The sequence below is a fragment of the Pyrenophora tritici-repentis genome, chromosome 1 (assembly GCF_003171515.1).
Source record: "Pyrenophora tritici-repentis strain M4 chromosome 1, whole genome shotgun sequence".
Lineage (NCBI taxonomy): Eukaryota > Fungi > Ascomycota > Dothideomycetes > Pleosporales > Pleosporaceae > Pyrenophora > Pyrenophora tritici-repentis.
The window spans coordinates 4,232,373-4,256,877 of record NC_089390.1 but is presented as its reverse complement, the minus strand read 5'-3'; the positions used below and the strand labels follow the sequence as shown (position 1 = coordinate 4,256,877).

The window sequence follows — 24,505 nt, the reverse complement described above, 5'->3', positions numbered from 1 at the left end:
GCTATAATCGATACCGAATGGCAAGACGTGGCGGTGAAATGCCACAATGTAACGACAAGCGAAGTTGGGTCAGCGGCAACGAACGGGCCGACCAAAAAGCCAGGGTTGCATCTACTTAAGCATCAAAGATTCCAGGCTTTCGTTTAGCCCGAAAATTCTTGCTCCGACCGTTCAGTCACGTAATCCCGAATCCCGAATTCTGACCTAGAAATTGGGTTGGCGTCCCTTCTCTAGTCAGCGGTCGGACCATCATTCTCTCTCACCGCAACCACACCAACACAGTACAGGTTAGATGCCTCCGCTTGAATACAGAACAACGACTTGTGGACACCATACAAGACCTGTATGCTAGGGCTTATGGGCCACTCGTATTGACTGAGTCGTGTTGGATGATGAAGAAAAAAGGATACACGCCGGCTGTGGGCTTTAGAAGAGTAAGTCAACTACAAGTTGAACAACAACATGGAATGAAACAAGACACCGCGTGCTTTGAAACGTGCTTTAAAGATAGAACAATGTGCCCAGTGTCTGCCTAAACACCAGCACCTGTTCAGTAGTGAACCTTGAAATTTGTGGTCTACTTCTTCTCCTTCTTCCATGCAGTACTCTCACTTGTCCCGTTGACCTGTTTCGCCAACTTCACATCAAACTCCGTGACTACACCTTTCCCAATTGGTTTACCGAGGTTATCGCTCATGGGTCTAACAACATCACACCTCAATGCTTGCGCAGGGCTCATACGCTCCATCTTGGTGTTGTTCGTCTGGATGAAGAGCCTTTCACGAGAGTCCGGACCGGTGTACGGCTTCCATTCAACCGTACGGCTGGCACAGTCAGTATTGGGATCCAAGTTCCGGATAAAACTGGTCCAGTAGCTGCGCACCTGGGAAATGATGGGCGCGTTGGTGGTGAAGTAGCTGCGTGGCTCGCCACCGTCGGTGCGGTCCACGCCCCAGAAAGCGTATACGTTGACGGTATGCCAGGCGCCATAACCGGCTGCCTCATCGGTAGGGTCCTGAACGGCATACTTGTAGTTGTATGTTGGTACATCGTCGCGTGCGATTGCATTCTGCATGTTGCGAGTTGGGCAGTGGGTTCCAATATCGCCGATGGCGTCGGCGGCGTTGCGCCAGTAGAGTCCCTTGCCGGAAAATGAGGGCTTCGTCGGCTTCATGTAGAGATCGTCGATGATGGAGATGGAAGAATTGCTGAGACTTGGGTCCTGATTTGCTACCCATTTGACTGCATCCGCTGTGGTGTTAAGATTCTCTGGCGCATTGTACTTGGTGCCTTCTTGAGCGCAAGTGCCCATAATTGTCGGTACCTTGGCGTACTTTCCCTGGTTGAAGAGATTTACGAGCGAGTCGGTGTAAAGGTCGCCATCGATGTTGGGGTTAAACCAGCAATTGGAAGAGCGAATGGCCGACTCGTTGAGTGCGCGTAGGCACGAGAGGCCGTCCGTCGCGTTGGCGCAACCCTTGTCTTTGAGCAGGCACTGGTATTGCTCCTCGCCCAGCTCCGGAGTACGCATTGTGACCCAGCCGCCCGATTCCATGATGGCACCAGCGAACAGCTTCTTGCCTGTGTTTGCTGCCATCATGAGCGCAACAGAAGACCCGCCAGCGCTGACACCATCGAGAACAACGTGGTTTGGGTCACCGCCGAACCGATCAATGTGCTCCTTAACCCATTCGAGCAGCTTGATCTGGTCACGTAGTCCAGCATTGACATCGCCACCCCCTGCTTTGACCGCTTTGCTGCTGAGAAAACCATACAAGCCAACGCGGTAGCTGAACTGAACAAAAACGACCTGACCATCTGCTACGATCTCTGTAGGATCCCAGTTTGCACTCGACTGGGACGTGAAGCCACCTCCTTGGAAGAACACCACGACTGGCAGCTTCGAGTCGACGCGGGCCTCCGAAGGCGCATATACGCTCAAGTAGAGACAGTCTTCCGCAATGGTAAAGCGATGGTTGGTCCCAGATACAGTCCAATCATCCGGACGACTGGGAGGACACGTTGCTCCATGTTTAGTGGCGTTGATGAGACCGGAGACGATAGGGTCCTGCGGTGCTGCGAACCGTCGGTCGCCAGTTGGTGGCGCGGCATACTGTATACCTTTCCAGGCAGAAACTCCGAGCTTGGAGTCGACGACGGCACCTTGGTACTTCGCGTAACCGACGTGAACGAGAGTGTTGACGGCGTGCGCAACCGAAGACAAACCCACTCCGGCGGCGAACAGCTGGTGCAATCGCTTCATCTTTAAGGTGATCACCGGCCAGATAGAAATGAACGCAGAGGAGCGATGCTCTGATAGAGAATGGATACGTGCGCAGAGAACAGAGGCGAATGGCTGTTGCATCTACTGCCGCCTCCCTATGTAGTCGTATTAAAATACACTTTCGGATCTTCAGGGACGCATTCGAAAGATATTAATCACGTTATGACCGGGATATCATAACATGTAAATTGTGCCTTCCTGTTGCGCTGTTCAAAGTCGGGCCGTTGAGCAACGCGGCGATTGAATCGTTTCACGGTGGCATGACTGGGAAAATAGAACTCAAACTAGCCTGGAGCAGGAAGAGGTCATGACTCAGGGTCTTTCTTTGACGACCGATAACGTCCGTCCTTAAATCACAGTCTCCGGTTCACTAAAGCGCGGTTTGAAATAAAGTGTTGATGGGAAAGTGCGAAAGATCGAACACACGGGAAGGATGACACAGTTAAGTGCACTTGGTGTGATTGTGTAAGCAATCCAAGAAGCTGCGTGCGTCCTATCTGAACTTTGAGTATGGAACATTTACATCGTGTTTCCTTCCACAACCCAAATCTAACTTCAGACTTTAGAGGACTAAAAGCATGTTATAAAAGCTGTAAAACACTATTTACTACTAAACTTTGCTGTCATAGACTGTCCCAAATCGCGGTCCTAGATGGTCCTCGCGATTGCGATAACGCCACCACCTAGCCATTGGTGTTGTATGCCGAGACCAGAATGGGTAGCCTTCGGCAAGGAAATGCTCTCGATATACGCGTTGCGTGTAATTCACGTAATATCCGTACTCATAGCCGAGCGGTCTCCAGTCCTTGTTACGCCTGTCCGCTTTACCTTCCTTAGATGTTGCAGGTGTGTCGGTCCATCTCTTCGACCTTCTCGCAAATTCGGAACGTCGATTACGGTCGCGAGAGGGGGCTGGAAGGATTCTGACATACGGAGTCATGTCGTTGTAAAAGTTTACGTTGACCGAGGCAAATAACGTGCGGATACTTGGGGGGTAATGCTGCGGTAGATTTGGATGTTCGAGTTTGATCCATTCTGCTACGCTTCTGACCTCATCAAATTCCCAGGTTTTCCATGATGAGATTAAGCTCCTGAGATTGCGCTCAAACCCTTTTCTTGCCCCGTACAGCTTCCTGATCTCGGTGTAGAGTTGCAGCCGGAGAAAAGCACGGAATATGCGATGATGTTCGACTTTGCATAAAGTATTGGTACCAAAGCGAGGCTGAGGAGGTGGTTGATAGCGAGCTACAGCATTTCCAATTGTCATTTTAGTGAACTGATCCGTCAGGATGTCCGTATGGTCCAAGCATGTACGATACTTCTTGAGGACGGCAATGGCCTGAGTGGAGGTTTTCACGGACATGTATACTCGCTCGCCAAGAAGGTTGCTTTTCAAGAACTCGGCTAGCTGCCGGCGGGTGTGAAGATTGTTCGTATGCGTTGATAACAAAGCCGTGGTGGTTAAGATCTGCTGAAGCTGACTAGCGAGATTGCGGTGCCGCTTGATCGCTTTGAATTGCGCATTGAAATTGCAGCACACTAATTCGCCAATTTCAGGATGTTCGAGCAGCGTGAAGTAAGCATCGAAGGGTTTGTCGACGATGAGAAGCTCCAAAATGTAGCATCGCAGCTCAGTCGGCAAATCGAGCATCCGTTGCAAGCCCAAATCAGTCTCATCCTCAGATTTAGAGGCCGCCGTTGAATACCCGTTATCATTCTGCGACATGACACGAGATTCCAAATTATTACACTCAAATACGTACATCGTACGAGGGGTTCCGCCGATATCGTATATTTGGATTTGATGAGAAGACGATGGAAGAATTTGGGCTTGGTTTTAAGTATTTGGCCTCCACAACCCATATTTCGGTAGCGAGCAGCGAGTGACCCACTGCTACCGGCACCGAAACGAAAACCAAAAGAAAGACCCTCGAACGAGCGAAATTTTCCTATCCGCACACTACAGGCGAAGCGTTCCTCCCAGACGCTATGTGAGGGAGCGACGCCACGCGAAGAGCAAGTGCGCAAGTCCATCTCCCCATACCGGCACATTCGCGCCAGCAGACCAGAATCTCACATGCAAATCACATCCGATAAGTAGAAGTGTAAGTCGAAAGTAAGCATGTATGGATGCGGCTATGGAACAGCTTTATTCGCGCCTCTAGTGGTCAGTGTGTCCATCAACCAAGTAAACCAAAAATCGCCCCTCTTACTTGACTTGACTGACAAGAGTCCTTTACCTTGCTTGGTTGGTTGACGAGAAGCCCTTACTTTGCTTGGTTGGTTGACATTACTCGATAGAATTTCCCGATTTGATATCTATACTAATCTACAGGAGCATACTAGTTCGAAGAAGGTGCTTTTGACACTCAATTGCCGCTACAGTCCCCGAATCGAGCCGATTTCGTTCATCCGTGATGACCTTCTTCGTCTGAGAGAATATCCTCTCACACTCAGCACTCATTGCAGGACAACTAAACAGATCAAACGCCATCTTAGAGAGCACAGGATAGTCAGGTGCATGGCGAACCCACCACTCTAGAGGGTCTTCAACATCTCCATCAGCCTTATTAGTCCTAGATATAAATTGATCAAGGTCAGAGGTGACTCTTGCGCGCTTCTTTCCTCGCGTAGACGCCGTACTAGCGGCGACCCGCTGGCGACGCTTACGAGCTTGCTGGAGAAGATCAAGCGTCGTATCGCTATCAGTACTAACCTCATTATCCTCCTCTTGTGTTGCTTCTGCTATCTCTGCTTCCGCAGCTGCTTCCTCGTATTGTACATACTCATCATGCACCACCCGCTTCGCCTCAGTGATCCATTTCTTCTCATGCTGCCATTCGATATCGAAATAGGTAAATTTATTCGCAGGATGGAGGGCGACAGCGCATCGGTAGGCTGGCGTAGCGTCCGTAAGGCCGTAGTATTCTTCAAGCTTGAGGCGGGCAGTATCAATAGCACAGGAATAGTATTCCGAAACCTGCTCGGGGTGATCGTCTGCGAACTTTCCGGCCTCTTGGAGCTTCTTAAAGAGAACGTCAAGTGACTCGAGTGTCTCATAGAGTGAGCCATGTGATCCTTCAAGGCCAGCTTTATTGGCCCGGCCTTCCATGCGTTTGGTCAGATCTTTAAACGGCTTTAAGATGTTAAAGAAGTGCTCCAAATCAGTCCAATCGCGCTGAGTAATAGCGTCCTGTGAGATATCGTATCCTTCACCACTATAATTATAGTGGAGAAAGAACAAATCAATTGCGTTACGGAGCTTAAGAGCTCTCTCGATCATGGCGTACACAGAGTTCCAGCGGACGCCACCGTCAGCCAGTACCCTAGTGTAAAGGTTTTCGATGCTGCCTCTATCGTATGCCTGCAAGATATACTCTCTTAGAAGCTCCCGCCGCTGATTACTCTAGTTAATCCACACATAGAAATTATAGAGCTTGCCGATAAAGCTCTGCTTCCTCTATATCTTAAACCGCTCGTTATTAGATGCGCCACAGAGCTCTTTCTCTAACTTGCTAACACCCGTCCTAAAGAGAAGAGCTTTAACGATAAGATTTAGTATATAGCCAACGCACCGAAGGCGACTCTGCTGTGTGATTGTGAGGTACTGCTTTGCTAGTTCTTCAATACAGGTATCGTTATTCCTAGCATTGTCTATCATGAAGAAGCTAATAATAGCGGATATATCGTACAAGTCGATAACCGTTAACAGCACTTTCGCAATGTTCTCTCTAGAATGGGGGCCTTTGAGAGGCGGGAGGTCAAGAAGAGCTATTTGCAACTTATGCTTCTCGTCTAGGAAGTAAGCAACAACTGCTACATAGTTTGTTCCTTCCTCAGACGTCTAGGCATTAGTCGAGATATAGATCTTGCTTTTCGCAAGATAAAGCCTTTCCTTTAGCCAAGCACGTCTCCTAGTATCACCGTCCCACATCTCTTTTGTCCAGGTGCTAAGAGTTGATGGGCTCTTAGGTAGAATCCTATCAATATCCTCTAAGCAGCTAGCAAACATGTTACGAGTGCGTTGATGTGTCGCTTGTCGAAAAGTAAAGTCAAGATTAATAACCTAGTTAATAAACTTATTCTTGAACTAAGAGTTATTAAAGATCAAGCGCTAGCCTCTAAGGTATAGTATAGAGCCTGTTGCCCTCTTAGCTATATCGAACGGGTTTAATGCCATTACTTTGTAACCAAATTCTTCAAGTTTGTGTTGATTCTTTAGGTGATACATGATACTAGTAGTACTCTCACTACTGTACAGCGCAGAATCATGCTGGCCGCTAAGATGGCAGTATTTGCAGAGCCAGAACTTGTTCTCTCCATCGGTTGTGAGCTGCGCACCGTGTTTGTAGATTGGCGAGGGCTGGGTTTTAGAGTTAAGGGCCCGCTTATGAGGCTGACGATATCGAATCGACGGCAACACCTTCCTTTCATAGCGAATTTTGTCCCAGTCAATAGGGAAAGGGCATTGAGTAGATGTCGGCAGCTCTCTTTCGAAGGTGGCAGCAGTGTTGGTTGAAACGGAACTTGGGTCTCTATGCTTTCTAGGGTATAGCTAAGGGATTCGGAGGGAGTCTTAGGTAGAGGGGAACCCGTGGATCCTCCACGAGGCTGAAAAAATGGGTGGGTAGGCATGTTTGGCCTAGAGTCTGGCGGTTTCGTACATTGAGGCTGCAGGCGTTAGAGTTTTCGACAGCAAATCTCAAGAGCGGCAATTTCCAGCCAATCAGAACATTCAGACTAATAGTTTTTCCTATCCCAATGCCCCAAAAAACTCTGGGTCGCCCACCTCCTCTACAAAAATGCCTAATGCGGTAAGGTCGTCAACCAACTTCGAGTTGACTCGAGTAATGCGAGAACCCTTACTTGTGGTTGCTCGGACAGACGTTTACTCGTGGTTGGTTGTTACGTAATCAACCAAAGTCAACCAACCAAGCCAAGTTACTTGGTTATTGGACACACTGCTAGTGGTAATAGATACGTCATCTACACAGAACAATACCTACTACTATAGTCTACTATGAATACAGGGGTCTATAGAGCTCCCCTATGCAACCTTTGCACCCTCCTTGTTATGAGTGATGACCTCCATCTTCACTCGCATCCCGGAAGGCCAAGCTGGTTCACAGCGATGCATGTCAAAATGGGGCGGTGATCAGGCAGCCACATCTTCAGGTTCCGAATGACAGCCACCACCGACAGCTCGCCAACAGCAGTGAGGTAAAGTATTATCTTGTAAACTGGAGACCAGCCATTTCCTCCAGCATGCTTCAGGGTGTAGTCGACTTTGGCAAAAGCTTGGTCTATTTCTTCATTGAGATCGATGGGGATCTTGCTAGTCTCTGGGTCCCAACCACCTTCAAATAATCGTCAATCTTGGTGTTTGGCTTAATTGTGGGAGTTATACGCGGATGCAAAGTTGGACATACCTTGGCTAGCTATTTCAATGTAGTCGCCAACGTGGACTGCTTGGTTGTACCACTGCTCCTCGCGCTTGGTCTCGCCGAAGCCTGGGTAGCTGCAGTACGGAAGATGAGCCATGGTAGTTCAAGATGAATACCAGTTCTTGATGGAATTTCAGGGCTGAATTTTGAGATCGGAATATGGCGACGATATAGCGAGATATAAGAAAGATGCTGGATGGTGGCACTCATGGTAACCGATGTGAATGTCAAGTATTTAGGTACGTTCATAAGCCCGGTAGTCTCCGCATCTCCTTACATAATCCGTATCGCGATTGCCTGAAGTAGTGCCGCCGGACATGGAGTTTACCGGGTATTCATTCGAATCTCCGATTATGGAAGAGCTTGGTCGTCACTACTTGGACTGACTCCTTGATCATTCCGGCAATGTCCAGCCGCGTAGTACTTCTGGATGTGGTACTATGAGAGTACTGTTTCGTTCGGGTTATGTTGGGGTTGTAGGATTTGGAAAGGGTTGTTGTTACCGCGTATTAACTCTGCATGCACGTTCTGTATGGGAAAATTCCATTGTATGCTTCAAAAATGTACTCCACAGACAGGTTCTGTGATTATGGCTGTCAGGATCCTTTTTCTTGATCTCACTTCTCACCCAGCTCGGGAGTGTTAAGATAACTGACCAAGCGGTACTTGCACCAAATGTTACCTGAGAGTCACTAATCAAGCTCAAGGCTCCAATATGAGAGGACAATAACATATTGGTTATCATCGTTAACAACATGCGAACAGGGCAGACTCAAGGGACCAGACTCTGTAATTACTGTTGGATCAAAGCAGATAAAGCGACTACTGTTACATAGAAATCCAGAAAGCGGGGTGTATGAAACCCCTGTCATCCGCTAAACCTCAAGTAGAAACCCTCGCTCATCGGCCCTGACTAGACTTCATAGAATATGGGTGCCTAACGCCTTACGATAGCTATTGACCGTATCTTAAAAGACTATGTACAGTATGCAACCTTATAAACCCTTAGGACTTTTGGAAACCTGCTGAATGTCTCGTAGCACACCCGTCCGTTGTCGATGAGATGAATGTTCAGATCTCGATATAAATCATCAAATTAACCATAGTAGCTTCCCAGACGCTACATCAGGACCATCCTCGCCAATGTCTCAAGCCCCAGTATTCTCCCAAACCATCCTAGGATCCAGCACTATCATTTCTGCAGACGCCAATACTCTCCTATTACTCCTATCATTCCTCTCGCCCAACGATCCAGTGCCTCTAGACCTTCTATCTCGCGGGGCAACGCCCCGGAAACGTTGGACAGCTTATGGAGAAATCGAAGAGTTCAGTGCGGAGAAAAGCGGTCTTTCTCCAGAGTTGTCGAGTCTATTGTCTGATGATTCAAGAATATGCGATGCTATTGCTGAATTAAAGCGACGCTCTGTTGTCACGGAGTCTGAACAGATGTATACAGCTGACGAAGAAGTCGCATCTCAACTTCGTGCATCTCTATCTGTGGAATCTAGGACGTTTTGGAAATACCAGGCATTGATTGCCACATATAGAGCTTTTCCCTGGAAATATCTTGAATCTCTGTAAGCTCGAGTTCACCCCAGAAGCAGGCATAAGTTCTGATCCTGGAGTAGTACACCAAACACTCCCCTATTCCTCACACGCCTCACTCACACCTTCCGCACTCTCAGCAACAACTTCCTAACTTTAACCCCACCCACCATAACTGATCTCGCACAAACTCTCCTCGAAGCATCCCGCTTCCTAAACATCCACTGGAAGCATTTCGCAATCTACTAAGCAGAAGAAATAGCCCATGACCTACAAAACCCCTATCTCCACACCCTCATCGCCCAATTCCGTAGTCTTCTCTTCCGAATAACCGGAAACATGCCCCAAGCTCATACTACCCTCGCCGCCCGTCCCCACCTATCCTCCCTACCGCGAAAATTCCACTCCGCACACGGCCAAACAGCCCTCCAACACGCCCTAAACACGCTACAAACCGAAAACCTACCCGCTGCCGAAACAGTACTAGAACAATGGGAACCGCTCTGCTATCCGCCGTCCCCACTGGAAGAAATCGTCGTATTCAGTAAAAAAATGATTCTGGGCCGGCTCTTGCGGTACGCCGGACACCTACACAGATCATGCACGGAGCTAAAACAGGCGTGGGAGATGGTAAAGCAGCATCAAGGGTCCATTGTTTTCGAAAAGGATATGCGGGGTTTGGCGTGTGAGATAGCAGATACATTTCGTGAACTACATCGCCCTGGAATTGGGGAAGGGTATCTCAGGAGTCAACGCCCATCTCCTTCCATCTTACTATTGCTAGCGGAATCGCTCTTCGCACAGACCCGTCTCGTAGAGGCGCAGGCGATGTGCCTGGATGCTAGATGTCAAACTTTGCCGCTGAGGAAATTTGAGGAATTGCGTTTGTGGATTATCTTGGCGAAGATACGGCATGTGCAGGATAGGTTAGAGGAAGCGGTGGCATGTTGGGGGGAGGCGAGGAGGGCGGTTGCGAGATTTGTGTTGACGAATGGGTGGACTACGCATATGATTTTGCTGTCTATGGCGGATACGTTGAGGTGTTTAATGAGGATAGATGCGATGAGAGGGTGTTTGGAGCAGGCGGAGATGTTGGAGAAGCGGGCAGGGGACGGGGGTGTAAAGCATTGGATTGCGGGTACGAGGGATTGGATGAGGTATTTGCGTGATCGCAGTTGAATGTATTATTCAACCCGGGAGAAGAAACTCCAGCTGTTGCAAGTTTATTTGAGGAATGATTACCGGTACTGGTAAGGCGGTGTGGAGGCATGTAAGCCAAAAAGAGTGGTCGAGTCTCACCGCTGGGCGTTACTATGGTACCGAGGAGGTCTGACCTTTTCATCTTGTATAGTACACCATAAAAGGAATTGTTCATGTCAATTATGCATGTGAGAGCATGGACCACGCCAGGTACGATTACACATTTTAGCGCAGCAGGGTCTCAGGAGGATCTACATCGCTATGACATGTATGCGCTGTCAATTGACAAGTCACTCAAGAGCGCAAACACCAAGTGCACTAGACTAGTTCATCAGGGATATGTGTGTGATTGATAATTGCCAGACGGCAAGGCTGTCTCGAATACATGATATCATGGCTAGCAAGCAACTTGGAACTTCAGTCATTAAGAAAGCACAATACCCAATCCAACGCTCCATGGGTAAGTCGTTGTGAAACGTAAGGATTCCTGCCTCTGCTTTTCCTCGTGTCAACCCCGTCATAAAACTACCCGTAACCTGTGCATCTTGCATTCACGCAGCATCTCCGTGCCTCAGTAACCGCAAGCCGTTCGATCCTGCACCTCTCGCACAGCAGAAGGTATATCTTGAACTTCGTTGTCCTAATTCTGGCCTGGTTCTGCGGCTACCAAGGAGGCACAATGGCTGCAACCGTTCTAAGAGACATGAGGCTTGCCAGCTGAGTCGGCCGAAGCACGGAGGTTGGCAGCAGTGGAGCCCGACTGTGAGAAGTAGCGCGAGAAGACGGGCTGGAGGAAAGATCGGAAGACGATCTGGGCACCGCTGCAAGTTGTTAGCGTTGATTGTGATATGCAGGCGATGAGTCAACGTACGAAGTCTGAGGAAGGGACATCCACAGGATGAGGACGAACTTGAAGGTGTAGTAGAATGCTGTCAAAGTCAGTTGGGCGCAATCTGTGATAGTCTATGTGTACTCACGGAACCAGTAGACGGCGTTGACAGCGCTCTCAAAGACGGTCAAAAAAGCAAAGGTAACCCAGTACTACGTGGTCGCGTTAGCTCTGCTACTACTGCAAAATATGTGTAGTGTGGGAGTGTCTCCCCACACCCGAAGATGGCGGGGTACGTACTGTGAGCCACTGAGTGTCGTCAACCTTGCTGGCGGTGAACAAGGCATTGAGAGAGTAGTAACCGGGGATGATGAATCCGGCAATGTTGACAAGGAACTCTCCGGCGATGTTGAAGAAGATCAAGAAGAAGTAGAGGCCGGCAAGACCGAGGACCATGTAAACCTTGGGGACCGAGGTTTGCTTCTCAAAGTTGGTGAGGGCGGGGTACTTGGACAGCTGGAACACAACATGGTCAGCATACACTGCTCAAGATTGATTCCTGGTGTTGATAATCATCGAATTCCATTGGGCTGCACGTCGTATTTTGACAGTTGTGTCAGATGCGGAAGCGAGGGCGCTTACCTCCTTGTCGAGCTGCGACAGATGGGCCTGGGCTCTATCCTGGACAGACATGTTGATTGATTTGGGGTTGAGTGTGGTTGTTTTGGTGCAAAAGCAGAGGTGTAGAGAAAGGGTGTTGTCGTGGCAGATGGGGCTGCAAAGTGTTCTTTAGGTGGGAGGAGTAGGACGTGTGGAGCCCGGAGCGATTGTGGGATGGAGGGAAGAGTGGGCTGGATACGTCACCGCCTTTCACGAGCCAGCCGCATGCAGCCGTGGCACTCCGACTGACGAGGCGTATGTAGATAGACAATCCAGTGCATGCATCCAGCGCTGTAGCGTGCCAGGATCCTGCATTGATATAATGTAGATTTTACTGCTTTAACTCCTATTCCTGGGCGATTAGGTGAATGGTAAATTTGATGAGGGTTCATGACGATGGTCATGTGACCATAGTGGTCCATGCGGGCCGGCCAGTCCCCGTTGCTGCAGGTGCGACCGAGTCCAGATGAAAGCAGTAAACATCCAACCTCCATCCCACAACAAACCCACTTGCGGGTCATTAACGACGCCGACGACGCCCCTTGCAGCTGAGCATTATTCTTGGATTATTTTATGCACGTTGCTGGCATCTCAACTTCAAAGAACAACGTGTCGAAGCAGTCCCTAAAGCACAAACAAACAAACCCGACCAGACCGGAGCCCTTCTGCACGCGAGCTACTTGGCCGCAGCGACGACGCGAAGACCCATCGGTGTTGTAGCAGTATCAGACAGCCTGTCCTTGCACTCCGGATACGCCCGCGACCGTGTTGTTACCTTGTCAGCGCCGTTGCCGTCGCATTGTTTTGGTGTAAACAGACGAAAAACTGCCACGCCGGCACCCGCACTATGACCGACATCCGCCGGTCACGATCGAACACGTCCATGTCCACTCGCAGTAACCGCCCTCCTTCTCGCGCATCAACGACGAGCGTTCATTCATTCGAGCAATTTCAGCAACCGCAACAGCCCCGGTCTGCCCAATTTCCTCAGCAGCCGCAATACCATGCGCCTTTCACTACAAGTGAGGCGCTACAACCTGCACTCATCCAGGCTGCGCAACAAGTCAGCGCACAGGACCACCTGATCAATATGAGCTTGGAGAGCGTTCAGCAATATCTTGGTTACCCGGCAGAGTCAAACACGAACCAACCCCAACACAGCGGGCTACCGGCGCAACAACATCACCACGCTTACCACAACTCACTCTCACAACACTCGCAACACTCCCAGTCGTCACAGCAACACAACTTCATGGCGCCGTCGCTGGACAATGAGGAGAAGAAGAAGAGACCTTCGGCGTCGGGAGCGGCAACAAATGACAAAGAACTGCGCCAATTGTTGAACCAGAACGAGAACCGTGACCTGAAGGATGTCGCAGCCGAGGTCATCCAGAACGATCGGACATCCAAGGCGGAGAAGTCTAAGCAGCTCTTCGCCATGCTATGGTAGGCAGCCCACATTCGCGTGCCAGACGCGTGCTAATCTTCCTAGGCTGAAGTGCGTTTGTCGCATTGCAAAGACATCGGTCCCGCGCAACCGTGTCTATTCAAAGTACGCAGAGCGCTGCGGTACTGATCGCGTCATCCCCCTCAACCCGGCCTCGTTCGGAAAACTTGTTCGCGTCATCTTTCCCGGAATTCAGACAAGGCGTCTTGGTGTCCGCGGAGAGTCCAAGTACCACTACGTTGACCTTGAGCTCATCGATGACAAGAGCGAGGCAGAGGATGCGCGTAGGCCCAGTCACGGCGCGGCCGCACATCATGCTCTGAAGCGTCAAGCTTCTGGTACTCCCAGACTCAATCTTGAGTATGTCTATGCTACTTCCCTTGCTATACGGAACAAGCTGACAGTCTCTAGCGCCACCCCCCGGTTAACTGCCGATAGCGCACAATTTCCTCCACGAGAATCGCGGATGGAAGCTCAAGGCAATTACTATACTCCAACTTCATCGCGCGGCGTCCTCTTTACCGATATCTACTCGCCTCACTTCCAGCCTTCTCACACCCGGACAAAGACCTCGTATGAGCACGAGCTCAAATTCCCTACGCCTGATATCCTCGAGGCGCCGGATGGTTTTGTCGTGGAGCTACCAGATATCAAGCCATATCTTCCTGCACGTACGGATCCCGATTCTGCAGATAACCTTGTCGCCATGTATCGTTCACATGTTGTGTCATTGGTGGACTCTGTACGATACTGCAAAGAAAAGCAGTTCTTCCGCCTCTTTGGGACTTTCCATGGGACTTTGACTGTGCCTGTACAGAAGTTATTTGCAACTCCCGAACTGGCACCATGGATAAAGGAATGCGACTGGATGATGTACCAGAAGATGATCCGTAATGTCTCTCAGCTTACGCTCCAAGTAGCGCCGCCACCGGTCCTGAAGTTTCTTGATAACGTCGCAAAGACGCTCCATGCGCACATCACCGCCAAATTTTCGGCGCTCCCCGTACATGTGCTCGAGGCGAAGTTAGAACCCGCTACTCTGTTCGCCCATCTTCTCCGCCAGATGCTCCGTGTCAACTCCGCGGCCCATGCGGCAGCTGTCATGCTCACTGCTGAGAGTCATCGCACTCACATGTACGCCGACTGGCTCCAGCATGTAAACATCAAGCGTATTATCGCAAATGAGCTACCCGGCTCCTGTGCTCACGAGGAGGTATACAATATTCTGTCGACTGAAATCCGCTCCATGCTAGGACCACTGCCACAAGACATTCAATTGCCTTCTGGATCGATCCACCACGCAGCGTATCCCGATCCGCCAGCTGATCCTTCAGAGTCAGTCATTGACCGTATCGCAGCGTTCTTGACCCGGTTACCGTCCCGCTTCCCTGGTGCCCATGCTCGTACCATCATGCACTGTATCAGTGCACTTGGCTCGGCTGCCCTGCGGGAGATCACCGTAGAAAACGGTGTGAGCTTCCAAGGTTGGTGGCTCACCAAGGTTTTCGTAGATGAGATGGCACAATGGCTGGCATCGATAGGTGGCTTTTTAGGACATGCTCCCCCGGATTGGAGCACTTCCAACTACTCGCCTGTCATGGGGGATCCCCTTAATGCAGGCATGACCAATGGAGGCAGTGGAAGCAACAACGACAGTCGTTATAGCAGTCTGGAAGCCGACTTTGGACCAGATCAGTCTTTTATCTCTACTAACAGCCATGTTACTATACAAAACAACGGATCTAATCAGGAAGGTAAGTCGTACTGCTCACAACACCCTCGTCTATGGTAGTTGACTAACAAAGACCAACAGTCAATTCTGGAAGATTTGCTCAACAATCACAATACAATATGAGTTTTGAATACAATTACGATATGAACACCTCTCAACAAGAGGTGAATCACGACGACAGTGGTATCGGCCTTGGCCTCGGCGTCCAGGAAGACGGCATTGACGCCAAGTTTGCATCGCACCTATCTTCAGCTCTCTCGCAGAGCGTCAGCTAGTCTGCTTCATTCTTGTCCCTTTCAGTCTTCTTTGATCCCTTGTTCACGCCTCATGACGTCTCTGAAGTCACGAAATCACGATTAATCGTGTTCCGCATTACGGCCTGTAAATACTTTGTAATTCCTGTACTTTAGCGGATCTCGAGAAAAGGATCCACCTAGGTTGGTTGGTCTGGTTGGTCGGTGTTTATGGGGGTTGGTTTTTGCGAGGCTTTTTCTTTGCCTTGTCCTGTTTTTTTGGCTTTCTTGGGGATTTTGCTTGCACTAGCACGGCGCAATTGGGATGATATACCGCCTTCTATGGCTCGGCTTGGTTTGCTAGATGCTGCGTTTGACGCTTTTTGCTCTGCGCGGATTGAATTGAAGTCCATATCTCTCCAATGTTTATCTTGTCTCCTTTATAATGAAATTTGGCTCAGAAGAGGTGTCGCAATATTTTCACGGTGGGACGTGCTGAGTTTAAGGAATGTAGAATTTGGATCCTCAGAAAAAGCAAATGTAGGTTCATGTACAACCTTGCGCACTGGAGGACAGTCCTGCCGATATGACTGGTAGTCTTGTCAAGTTTAAGGACAGCGATACCGAAATGAGTTTCATTCCTCATAGTTCTGAGTTGATTAATGGCTCCAACTTGAGTTTTTCCAAAATCACCCACTATACACGAGGCAGCAGCTACGCAAGGACGGTTGCGTGCCAGACGGAGACCCAATCTGATGTTCGGACCCGTCACCACCGTTGATTTACAGCGGCAGGATAGCAGGCTCTGAGTTCGGATCTGAGATTCTCCCCTTCGGACCCAGCTTGACGAAGATGATCGGGATGTCTTACTGTAACAAATCCCTTGCATACCTCCAAATACCCTACCACTGCCAACATTTCCTCCGCAGCTTCCTTTCCACACGCCGTCCACCACTGACGTAGCCTGTTCACATCCTACATCCTAAAGCCACATCCCCCAACGGCCAACTCCGGCGAAAAACACTGCGCCGCCCCTTCTACCGTTCCTCTACAGAAACCTGTGCTCACTTACGCCCCAAGACAACCCACATGTATCTACCTATTTACCAAAACCAAAAGGTAGCATCAGCACAGAAAGAGACACAGACGCGCGGTCAGCCCTTCTGAGGGCGAGGCACGGACCTAGATGTATGGCCGCTTGTGAGATTGAACTGGCGTGCGCACCGCTCGTTGGTTGGTTAGATTAATGGGACTATTGGAATGGGACGGGAAACGTTCACCCGGCCTGTTTGTGTGGGTGGAGGCGGGGGCGTGTAGTATCCGGGGTTAGAACTGAATGTGAGTTAGACCTCAAGTCTGTGGTGGTGGTGGCGGTTGCCGCAGCGGAGTGGCTGTTATGATGATTGAGGCGTTCCGCTTTGACGAATAGTTCAGCAGTCTAGTTTGAGATCAAGCTGGAAGTAACGACGGGTATATTCTGCGAAATATGTGAACTAGCATATCGAACACAAAGAAAAGAATATATATGTACAAACAAGGGGTGGTGTGTTACCCCTGGCGAGAACGAAAGTGGTGGAGACGAAAGAAAGAAAAAGAAGGAGAGCCGGCTTGAGCCAAAAAAAACAAGAAAGGTGGAACCTTTAGGTAAGATCAACCTGGGGTACAGTAGCCACAGAAAAGCACATCGGCCAACATCTCCATCGAGCTCAACCCGCATATCCAAGAAAGAAAGCCACAATCACAACCCAAAACCCCCAAACAACCCCTCAAACCCACTTCTTCACCCTCCTCTTCGCCGACCCGAAATAACTCTTACAAACATCCTGCTTCGAACTCGCCTCCAGCCCGGCGGCGGTCGTAGGAACCCACCCCTTATAAACCAAATAACTATAATCCCACCTCGGATCATTAAGCTGCGTCCTCCACGTCCAAAAGATCCATCCATTCGTCCTTTCATACAGCCGCTGTTGAGCTATAAACCACTGTTTGTAAAACGGCGTATTGGCATCGTTCTTCCAGTCAAACTCGGTACTGTATTCGGCATTGACGGTTAGACTCCATTCGCCGACGAGTTTGGGCACGTCGCCGTCGGCCATGCGGTCGTCGAGGTAGCATGTGTAGTACATGTAGTCGGCTTGCTTGGCGTTGGGGTGCGTGGCTGTTACCGCCCCCGCCCACGTAGTTGTGGTCGTCGTACATGATGTAGGGGTCAGATGGGAGAGAGCTGGAGGGGGGATCCTGCGCCCCAGAGGGTATCCATAAATTGCACGTGCAGGCGGGAGTTGGAGGCTATGCCCAGGTCGTTTTCGGCAGTGCGGACGGCGCGGAGGGCGGATGGGTAGTAGATTTGTGTCAAGGTGTCCTTTTCGGCTTGGGGCATGCCGCCGCTGTCACGGTTGGTTTGGGGCTCATTGACGACTTGAATTATGCCGACGGTGGCGGCGTAGCTGGGGGTTGTGTGGATTCGTTTGGTCATCCAGGTGAGCCATTTGGTGGCGCGGTCGTAGTTTTGTTGCGTGTAGAAGGCTGGGAGGCCGGATTGTTGGAGACACTGGGGGTAGTCTGTTAGGACTGACGTGAGAATAGGGCAGTGTTGGAGAAAGTCTTACCTGGCCTGTGAAAGCATCGCCGATCTTTTGGGCTCCGGGGGCGCCGTGGAGGTCAATGACGACGAACATACCGAGGTCGGCGGCGCGCTGGATGACGGCGTCGAGGTACTTGAGGTTCACGTTGGGGAAGTACTCTCCTGAGGTCACCAGGCTGTGTAGACTCCAGTATCCGATTGGAATGCGGATGGTGTTGAGTCCGGCATTGTGCATCAAGGTCACCATGTCCGGTGTGATCCAGCGAGCGTAATGGGCATCGAATGCTGAGTCGGCCTTTGTCTGTCCAAGTGCTTTAACACAGTCGAATTCCGAACATTGGCCACTGCATCCCATGAGCTTCCACTCATCCCCCATCATCCATGGCTCCGAGATCAACCAGCCGCCTAGGTTGACACCTCGGATCTTGTAGCTGGGTAGTGAGGGAGCACGAGTGGTTAGAGAGTCACTTGTTCGGTTGAAGGCAGAAAGTTCGCGTTCTGCTGGCATCCAGGCATGGACACTGGCTGCTAGCAGCGCAGTGAATACCGCGGGATGTTTCATAACGAGTTCTGTTTACCAACGATGTAACCTGGAAGAGAGTTGAGTTGAACTTGGATAAGTGGAGTGCAAAGCCAGCTGCGTGATGTGTGTTTCACTCGACCTTCCGCGGGGTATTTAATCAAAGTGGGAGTTCACTCACGTGCCTCTCACACATATAGAGTGAAAAACCCTCCACCGATCGACGAGGAATTCATGTGGAAATTGCAAAGGGGGTAATCCTGGCAGCCCGTGGCTGACGTGGGAAACCCAATTACAAGCTGTCTGCTAGCATTAGATCCACTCGGCTTTGGAGCTCGTGGACATGTTTTTGTCGCTAAATCTCACTCTGTACCCATGTCTTGATGATCCTTCGAGCGTTCAGTGGAGTGGAAATTAGGTGGCGTTCATGTTGTTGCTTTACAACGTATGATCTAATGACACACGGCTTCTCCCTCTTGTGACCTCTTCAACATGATGGCCGCCTAATATGGAGAATAGTATACTATATCATCCACTAGTTCAATCAGGCGGGTGTGGCGGGCGGTGAGTTTACCGGGGAACGTACGCTTGTTGGTTGACGTATATCGGCTGACCTAGTGAATTGGGAAGGTGATTGTATAAGGAAATTGGCTTACACTACTGCAATAGTTTGAGAAAACGGGTGGTGTGTGCTAGTGTTTCGGCATACTACAAGTGCCAAAAAATCAAGGAGAATGTGTACTGCGAGTCGTGGTTACGGGAATAAAGAACGTTGTTCTGTATAGTCTTTGTTCATCGGCTGTTAGCCAAAGTATGTAAGTAGACTAAAAAAGCCCAATACGACTTCCTTTCCGCGCAGAACGGCTCGTAGTGCTGAGCCTACACCGGCAGGTGGTATAGTCTCTCGCTTAACTTTCATATTGGGAAATGGGAGTGAGCAGGCCTGTGATGGCGGGTTTGGGCCATCAATGACTGCTCAAATTTGTCTAGGAGCAATATCTGGGTGAGTTGTTAGGTCATCTGTAATACAGAACCACGACCCGGACCATGTTCACAGCGCACAATGCCAGTCATCAGCGACAGTTGAAAGTTTCAAAGAGGGAGCATGACCGCTTCCAACGGAAGATGCGCTGGCATTTCAAAATTCACTCCCAATTCCTGAGCCTGGTGAGATTTGCTGACCATCCTCAAAGGATCCATCATGGGTGCTTTCGGGTCACATGCGGTAGACTAGTCTGTGTAACGTATAGTAATAGCCAATCGTTTCAAAAAATTCTCCTTAAACATACTCGGCGACCTTCCCTACTAGTCATAATCTTACCGCCACGGAGTGGCGTCATGTGGAGACCCACCTTACCTCTACTCGGCGTTCTTGGGGAAACCTGGGGAAAAGGCGTACCTTATTTCTTGGCCTACATGATGTTACATCTCATTATAAGTATCTTCCTTGTTGCTCATTGCAGATTTCGGGTCTCGTGGGCGCCAGTTGTCGATCCCATGATGCTTAGCTCCGCTTGCAGGCCTGGGCGTTGGGACTAAGTGTTTTAGCATTATACTTTTCTACAGAAATGGCGTTTGACCTAATAAAGAGTAGTTAAGCGTTCACCTAGAATGTTCTATGCATGCACACTTGATGGACTGTTGTTTGAGCGGCTCTTATTCGTGCGACTGGTACTTGTGACGTACCTGCGGGTATGTGACGTCGCCATACATTGCATCGCAAAGTAACTGGGTCGATTTTTGGTATCGCAATGTACCTATGGCATTCTGAAAGTTAATGACAGTGTCTTGATTGTTTGTGTATCGTGTTGGCTAAGCGCCGATGCTCTGAAGCCATGGGCTCGACCGCGCTACGTCTAGATGAATGCGCGGTTGGAGATTATTGACCGTTATTGTCTTTTGTCAACAGATTTATTTTGTTGATGACGATGCTGACCAGAAGACAGGTCACGATACGATCCTGGGATTTGCCGTCAAACGTGGAGATGTCCGAGGTCTCCATAGGAGATTGATCATATGATTCCCAATGTCGGTGTGTAAGATAAGATCTTCTAGTTCTGTTGCAGTTGAGAGTTGGGTGATCTATAGAATGAGCCATAGTATTGGGTGATGGGCTGGCTTGGGATGATAGTGAAGTCGCAATCCCAAACCTGATATCTGCAGACACGACGTACTCGAACATAGAACTGCGTTGCTCTCGTGAACCTTGAACAAAGTATTTTGAAGCAACTTCAGGGAGATCTCTGGCCAATGGACGATCGCAAGGAGGTCCCAACATCAAAATTTTAGCACATTTTGGGTCTTGTCAGATGACGTTGCATAGTTACTTCACAAGCCATTACACTATACATGCCCGCTTTACCGCCTTGTGCACAATGCGTCGTGAGTGCCATCTCAATCATGGCGGTGACTGGTCATGGTTGATGGCCGATGCGAATATATGTAGTCCAATACCCGACGAATAAATGAGTTGATGAGATAGACAACGAATGCAACTCCTCATATCCCTATTGATGTCAAGTTTGCTTAGTAAGTACTGACCACAGCGTCTTCGTAGAGCCTGGCGCTCACAAGATCATAAGAGAAATGACGACTCAATGCGGTATTTGGAGTTTCGTAGAGCTTTTTGGCTGACCAAAGCGGCATAACGAATCTTCCGACGAGTAGGATGAGGAACTTGGCAGAATGAGTATGAGACTATGAGCCTCTACTAAGGTATGGTGTTGTACTATCGGACAGTCCTAAACAAGAGTTTGTCCAGCTACGCACCTTGTATTCGCGATATTGTGTAGTAGCATGAGTGGTCGTTCTTGAGTGATGAAAAAGGATAGATACGTGATAAAATTCCTCCTCCGCACTTGCTCATACAGTTCCATGTGAAAGTCATGCTAGGTATGATCGAGAATCGGCGATGTCGGACTTCGAACACCGAAAAGTCGGACCTTCTTCCCGACGACGTCGGTCTAGACGGTGTACATCCCTGATCCTCTTTTCGCTAGAACCTACCTTACCGAGATGCCACGATATCGCGTTGTTGCTTGCTGTCTGAAGTTTCTTTGAACAAGGAACTTGCAATGTCCAAAAAAGGTTGCTGCAGTACATTCGGTGCAGCGCTGCCTATTGTTTGGAAGCTGGCGTGCGTGGAGAAGTGGGGCACGCTAACCAGTGTCACTCTTCCCCTACTTTTACCACTACTACTGCGGGCAGTATCGCGACCTGATTCCGCTCCGCGGTATAGTTCCGCAACATCATGCTATCACTTGCACTCTAGATATCTATCAGAAGAATGTGCAACGTCGGAACATAGCTGCTGCAGTACACGCGGTGCAAAGAGCCAAGATGGCATGCGTGGAGAAGTGGGGCACGCTAACTGAGAATGGCGCGAGAATCCCTCTTATCGCATCGATGATACGGCCTAAACCATCGCTTTGACAGATCGGAATATTTCGTTTTAACGACGATTTGTGTGATTGGTAGGATAGTCTGTGTCATTGAATAGTGAGCCGTTGACATCGTATCGTTGTGCTACTGCCGAGATCGCTCTGCGTCTGCATGGGAGGTATAAGACCCCGCTGGATGCTGTCGAACTCCGCACCGTCAAGTTACCCAACGACTACTATTTCAATTTCAACAACATGGCGCTCGATAGATTGAAACAGGCAGCGTCCCATGTTACGGGAATTGGCGCTTCACCACATCCTTTTGATCCGCTCAGCGAAAGGGAAATTGAACGGGCTGTCGCTATCATCCGCAAAGAGCACAGCGATGTATTCTTCAATGCTGTCACACTATTGGAGCCTCGTAAGGCTGAGATGATGAAATGGATCAAAGACCCTGAGCATACTCCTCGGCCCCATCGGGTTGCTGATGTTGTATGCATTGGCCGCGGCAGCAAGGTGTACGATGGACATGCAGATTTGGATGAGGGCAAGCTCGTCAGCTGGGCATTGACTGATGACGTGCAGCCACTGGTAAGTAAATGAGAGAACTTGGATGGAAAATTGAGTAGTAATGTCAACCCCAGATCACCATGGAAGACTTGCAAATCGTAGAGACCATTGTGCGCAAAGATTCGAGAGTCATTGAGCAATGTGGTATCATCGGTATTCCACCCGAAGATATGCACAAAGTGTATTGCGATCGTAAGTGTGTCGTTTTTGAACCAATATCTTTGTGCTGACAAGGCTCAGCATGGACCATTGGCTATGACGAGCGCTTTGGTACCAAAGTTCGTCTTCAGCAGGCTCTCATGTACTATCGTCCACACCCCGATGATAGCCAGTACACCTACCCTCTTGATTTCTGCCCCATCTACAACTCCGACACCCAGGAGATCATTCACATTGATGTACCGCCTGTTCGGAGACCACTCAACCAAGCGCCGCCCAACAATTACCATGCCGCGGCAATCGAGGCCGAAGGTGGCTTCATGACTGACCTGAAACCTATCAACATCACACAGCCCGAAGGTGTATCTTTCAAGATGGATGGGAGATATATCAGCTGGGCGAACTGGAATTTACACATCGGATTCAACTACCGCGAAGGAATGGTACTATCCAATATTACTTTCAACGACAAGGGCACTGTCCGCGATACATTTTGGCGCCTGTCACTTGTCGAGATGGTTGTACCTTATGGAAATCCAGAGCACCCGCATCAGCGCAAACATGCCTTCGACCTGGGGGAATACGGTGGTGGATACATGACTAACTCACTTAGCCTGGGCTGCGACTGCAAAGGTGCGATTCACTACATGGATGCTGCCTTTGTCAACCGAGCAGGCCAGGCAACCACAATCAAGAACGCCATCTGTATCCATGAAGAAGATGCTGGCATTCTTTTCAAACACACCGACTTCCGCGACGATAGCGTTACCGTGACTCGCGCTCGCAAACTCGTAATCTCGCATGTTTTTACTGCCGCAAACTACGAATACTGCGTATACTGGATCTTCCACCTCGACGGAACCATTCAACTCGAGATCAAGCTCACTGGTATCTTGAACACATATGCTATGCTTCCGGGTGAGGATCTCAAGGGCTGGGGAACTGAAGTGTACCCAGGCGTCAACGCACACAACCATCAACATCTGTTCTGCATGCGGATCGATCCGAATATCGATGGGCCGGAGAACACCGTATTCATGGTTGATGCTACGCGGGGCGAGGGCGAGGTCGGAAGCGAGGAGAACAAGTACGGCAATGCCTTCTATGCGAAGAAGACGAAGCTCAGTACCCCTGAGCAGGCCAAGACGGATTACAATGGAGCAACAAGTAGGACGTGGGAGATGGCCAACACCAACAAAATCAACCCTTACAGCAAGAAGCCAGTATCGTACAAACTTGTCAGCAGAGAAGTCCCGGAGCTGCTGCCGAAGCCTGGCAGCTTGGTATGGAAAAGAGCAGGTTTCGCGAGACATGCTGTCCACGTCACAAAGTGTAAGTTCGACTTAGATGCAGGCGAGACAGAACTGACATCTTGTAGACGAAGACAATCAACTCCACCCTGCAGGTCGCCACGTACCCCAAACCTCTGGCGAGCCTTCCCAGGGTATCCCCGCATGGATCGAAGCAAACCCCAACGAGAACCTCGACAACACAGATGTCGTCCTCTGGCACACATTCGGCATCACACATTTCCCATCACCAGAGGATTTTCCTATTATGCCTGCTGAGCCAATGACTCTGCTGCTAAGACCTCGCAATTTCTTCACCAGAAACCCATGCTTAGACGTCCCGCCGAGCTACTGCAGCGTACCAAGTGGTGTCAAACAGGGAGGCACGCTTGTTGACAAGCTGAGTCGCATGGCTTTTGGAGAGGATGAGAAGAAGAAGACTGCACCCGCACCTGCAGCGTGTTGCTCGGATCAGAAATTTGGAGGTGGGATCTAGCTTAGTCTGTATAACTATATAGTTAGTTTGATACCTAGGTAGCCTTAATGAGTCCTTTGTTCGACAAACTACTCAGTCTCTGTACTTCATGCTGCATGACCATCACATAAAGCTGCAGCTCGGTCTTCATACT

At 49.7% G+C, this 24,505-nt stretch overlaps 11 protein-coding genes across 11 annotated transcripts; 4 read left to right on the top strand and 7 right to left on the bottom strand.

Annotated features, from left to right (window-relative positions):
• Positions 1 to 577: 577 nt before the first annotated feature.
• On the bottom strand, positions 578 to 2,263 carry PtrM4_016770 (PnbA, Carboxylesterase type B; the record flags this gene model as incomplete). Its single annotated transcript, XM_001931570.1, has 1 exon — positions 578 to 2,263. The coding sequence occupies one exon, from the start codon at positions 2,261 to 2,263 to the stop codon at positions 578 to 580; it is 1,686 nt and encodes a 561-aa protein (XP_001931605.1).
• Positions 2,264 to 2,894: 631 nt separating this feature from the next.
• Positions 2,895 to 4,010, bottom strand: PtrM4_016760 (uncharacterized protein; the record flags this gene model as incomplete). The annotated part of the gene is made up of 1 exon (XM_001931569.1): positions 2,895 to 4,010. The coding sequence occupies one exon, from the start codon at positions 4,008 to 4,010 to the stop codon at positions 2,895 to 2,897; it is 1,116 nt and encodes a 371-aa protein (XP_001931604.1).
• Positions 4,011 to 4,613: 603 nt separating this feature from the next.
• PtrM4_016750 (uncharacterized protein) lies at positions 4,614 to 5,567 on the bottom strand (the record flags this gene model as incomplete). The annotated part of the gene is made up of 1 exon (XM_066103244.1): positions 4,614 to 5,567. The coding sequence occupies one exon, from the start codon at positions 5,565 to 5,567 to the stop codon at positions 4,614 to 4,616; it is 954 nt and encodes a 317-aa protein (XP_065965446.1).
• Positions 5,568 to 7,378: 1,811 nt separating this feature from the next.
• On the bottom strand, positions 7,379 to 7,825 carry PtrM4_016740 (TdcF, putative translation initiation inhibitor, yjgF family; the record flags this gene model as incomplete). Its single annotated transcript, XM_001931568.1, has 2 exons — positions 7,379 to 7,641; positions 7,714 to 7,825. 2 exons carry the CDS (start codon positions 7,823 to 7,825, stop codon positions 7,379 to 7,381), a joined length of 375 nt encoding a protein of 124 aa, XP_001931603.1.
• A 1,046-nt stretch (positions 7,826 to 8,871) lies between these two features.
• Positions 8,872 to 9,522, top strand: PtrM4_016730 (uncharacterized protein; the record flags this gene model as incomplete). The annotated part of the gene is made up of 2 exons (XM_001931567.1): positions 8,872 to 9,305; positions 9,357 to 9,522. 2 exons carry the CDS (start codon positions 8,872 to 8,874, stop codon positions 9,520 to 9,522), a joined length of 600 nt encoding a protein of 199 aa, XP_001931602.1.
• Positions 9,523 to 11,167: 1,645 nt separating this feature from the next.
• On the bottom strand, positions 11,168 to 11,995 carry PtrM4_016720 (TB2-DP1-HVA22 domain containing protein; the record flags this gene model as incomplete). Its single annotated transcript, XM_001931566.2, has 5 exons — positions 11,168 to 11,294; positions 11,345 to 11,402; positions 11,451 to 11,514; positions 11,603 to 11,818; positions 11,945 to 11,995. 5 exons carry the CDS (start codon positions 11,993 to 11,995, stop codon positions 11,168 to 11,170), a joined length of 516 nt encoding a protein of 171 aa, XP_001931601.1.
• An 814-nt stretch (positions 11,996 to 12,809) lies between these two features.
• On the top strand, positions 12,810 to 15,416 carry PtrM4_016710 (RFX-DNA-binding multi-domain protein; the record flags this gene model as incomplete). The annotated part of the gene is made up of 4 exons (XM_066103243.1): positions 12,810 to 13,408; positions 13,455 to 13,769; positions 13,821 to 15,163; positions 15,223 to 15,416. The coding sequence occupies 4 exons, from the start codon at positions 12,810 to 12,812 to the stop codon at positions 15,414 to 15,416; spliced, it is 2,451 nt and encodes an 816-aa protein (XP_065965445.1).
• A 1,724-nt stretch (positions 15,417 to 17,140) lies between these two features.
• On the bottom strand, positions 17,141 to 17,500 carry PtrM4_016700 (uncharacterized protein; the record flags this gene model as incomplete). The annotated part of the gene is made up of 1 exon (XM_066103242.1): positions 17,141 to 17,500. The coding sequence occupies one exon, from the start codon at positions 17,498 to 17,500 to the stop codon at positions 17,141 to 17,143; it is 360 nt and encodes a 119-aa protein (XP_065965444.1).
• An 83-nt stretch (positions 17,501 to 17,583) lies between these two features.
• On the bottom strand, positions 17,584 to 18,520 carry PtrM4_016690 (glucan 1,3-beta-glucosidase precursor; the record flags this gene model as incomplete). Its single annotated transcript, XM_001931564.2, has 2 exons — positions 17,584 to 17,925; positions 17,984 to 18,520. The coding sequence occupies 2 exons, from the start codon at positions 18,518 to 18,520 to the stop codon at positions 17,584 to 17,586; spliced, it is 879 nt and encodes a 292-aa protein (XP_001931599.2).
• A 3,593-nt stretch (positions 18,521 to 22,113) lies between these two features.
• PtrM4_016680 (uncharacterized protein) lies at positions 22,114 to 22,461 on the top strand (the record flags this gene model as incomplete). Its single annotated transcript, XM_066103241.1, has 1 exon — positions 22,114 to 22,461. The coding sequence occupies one exon, from the start codon at positions 22,114 to 22,116 to the stop codon at positions 22,459 to 22,461; it is 348 nt and encodes a 115-aa protein (XP_065965443.1).
• Positions 22,462 to 22,508: 47 nt separating this feature from the next.
• PtrM4_016670 (TynA, Cu2+-containing amine oxidase) lies at positions 22,509 to 24,372 on the top strand (the record flags this gene model as incomplete). The annotated part of the gene is made up of 3 exons (XM_066103240.1): positions 22,509 to 22,620; positions 22,669 to 23,919; positions 23,966 to 24,372. The coding sequence occupies 3 exons, from the start codon at positions 22,509 to 22,511 to the stop codon at positions 24,370 to 24,372; spliced, it is 1,770 nt and encodes a 589-aa protein (XP_065965442.1).
• Between the last annotated feature and the right edge of the window lie 133 nt (positions 24,373 to 24,505).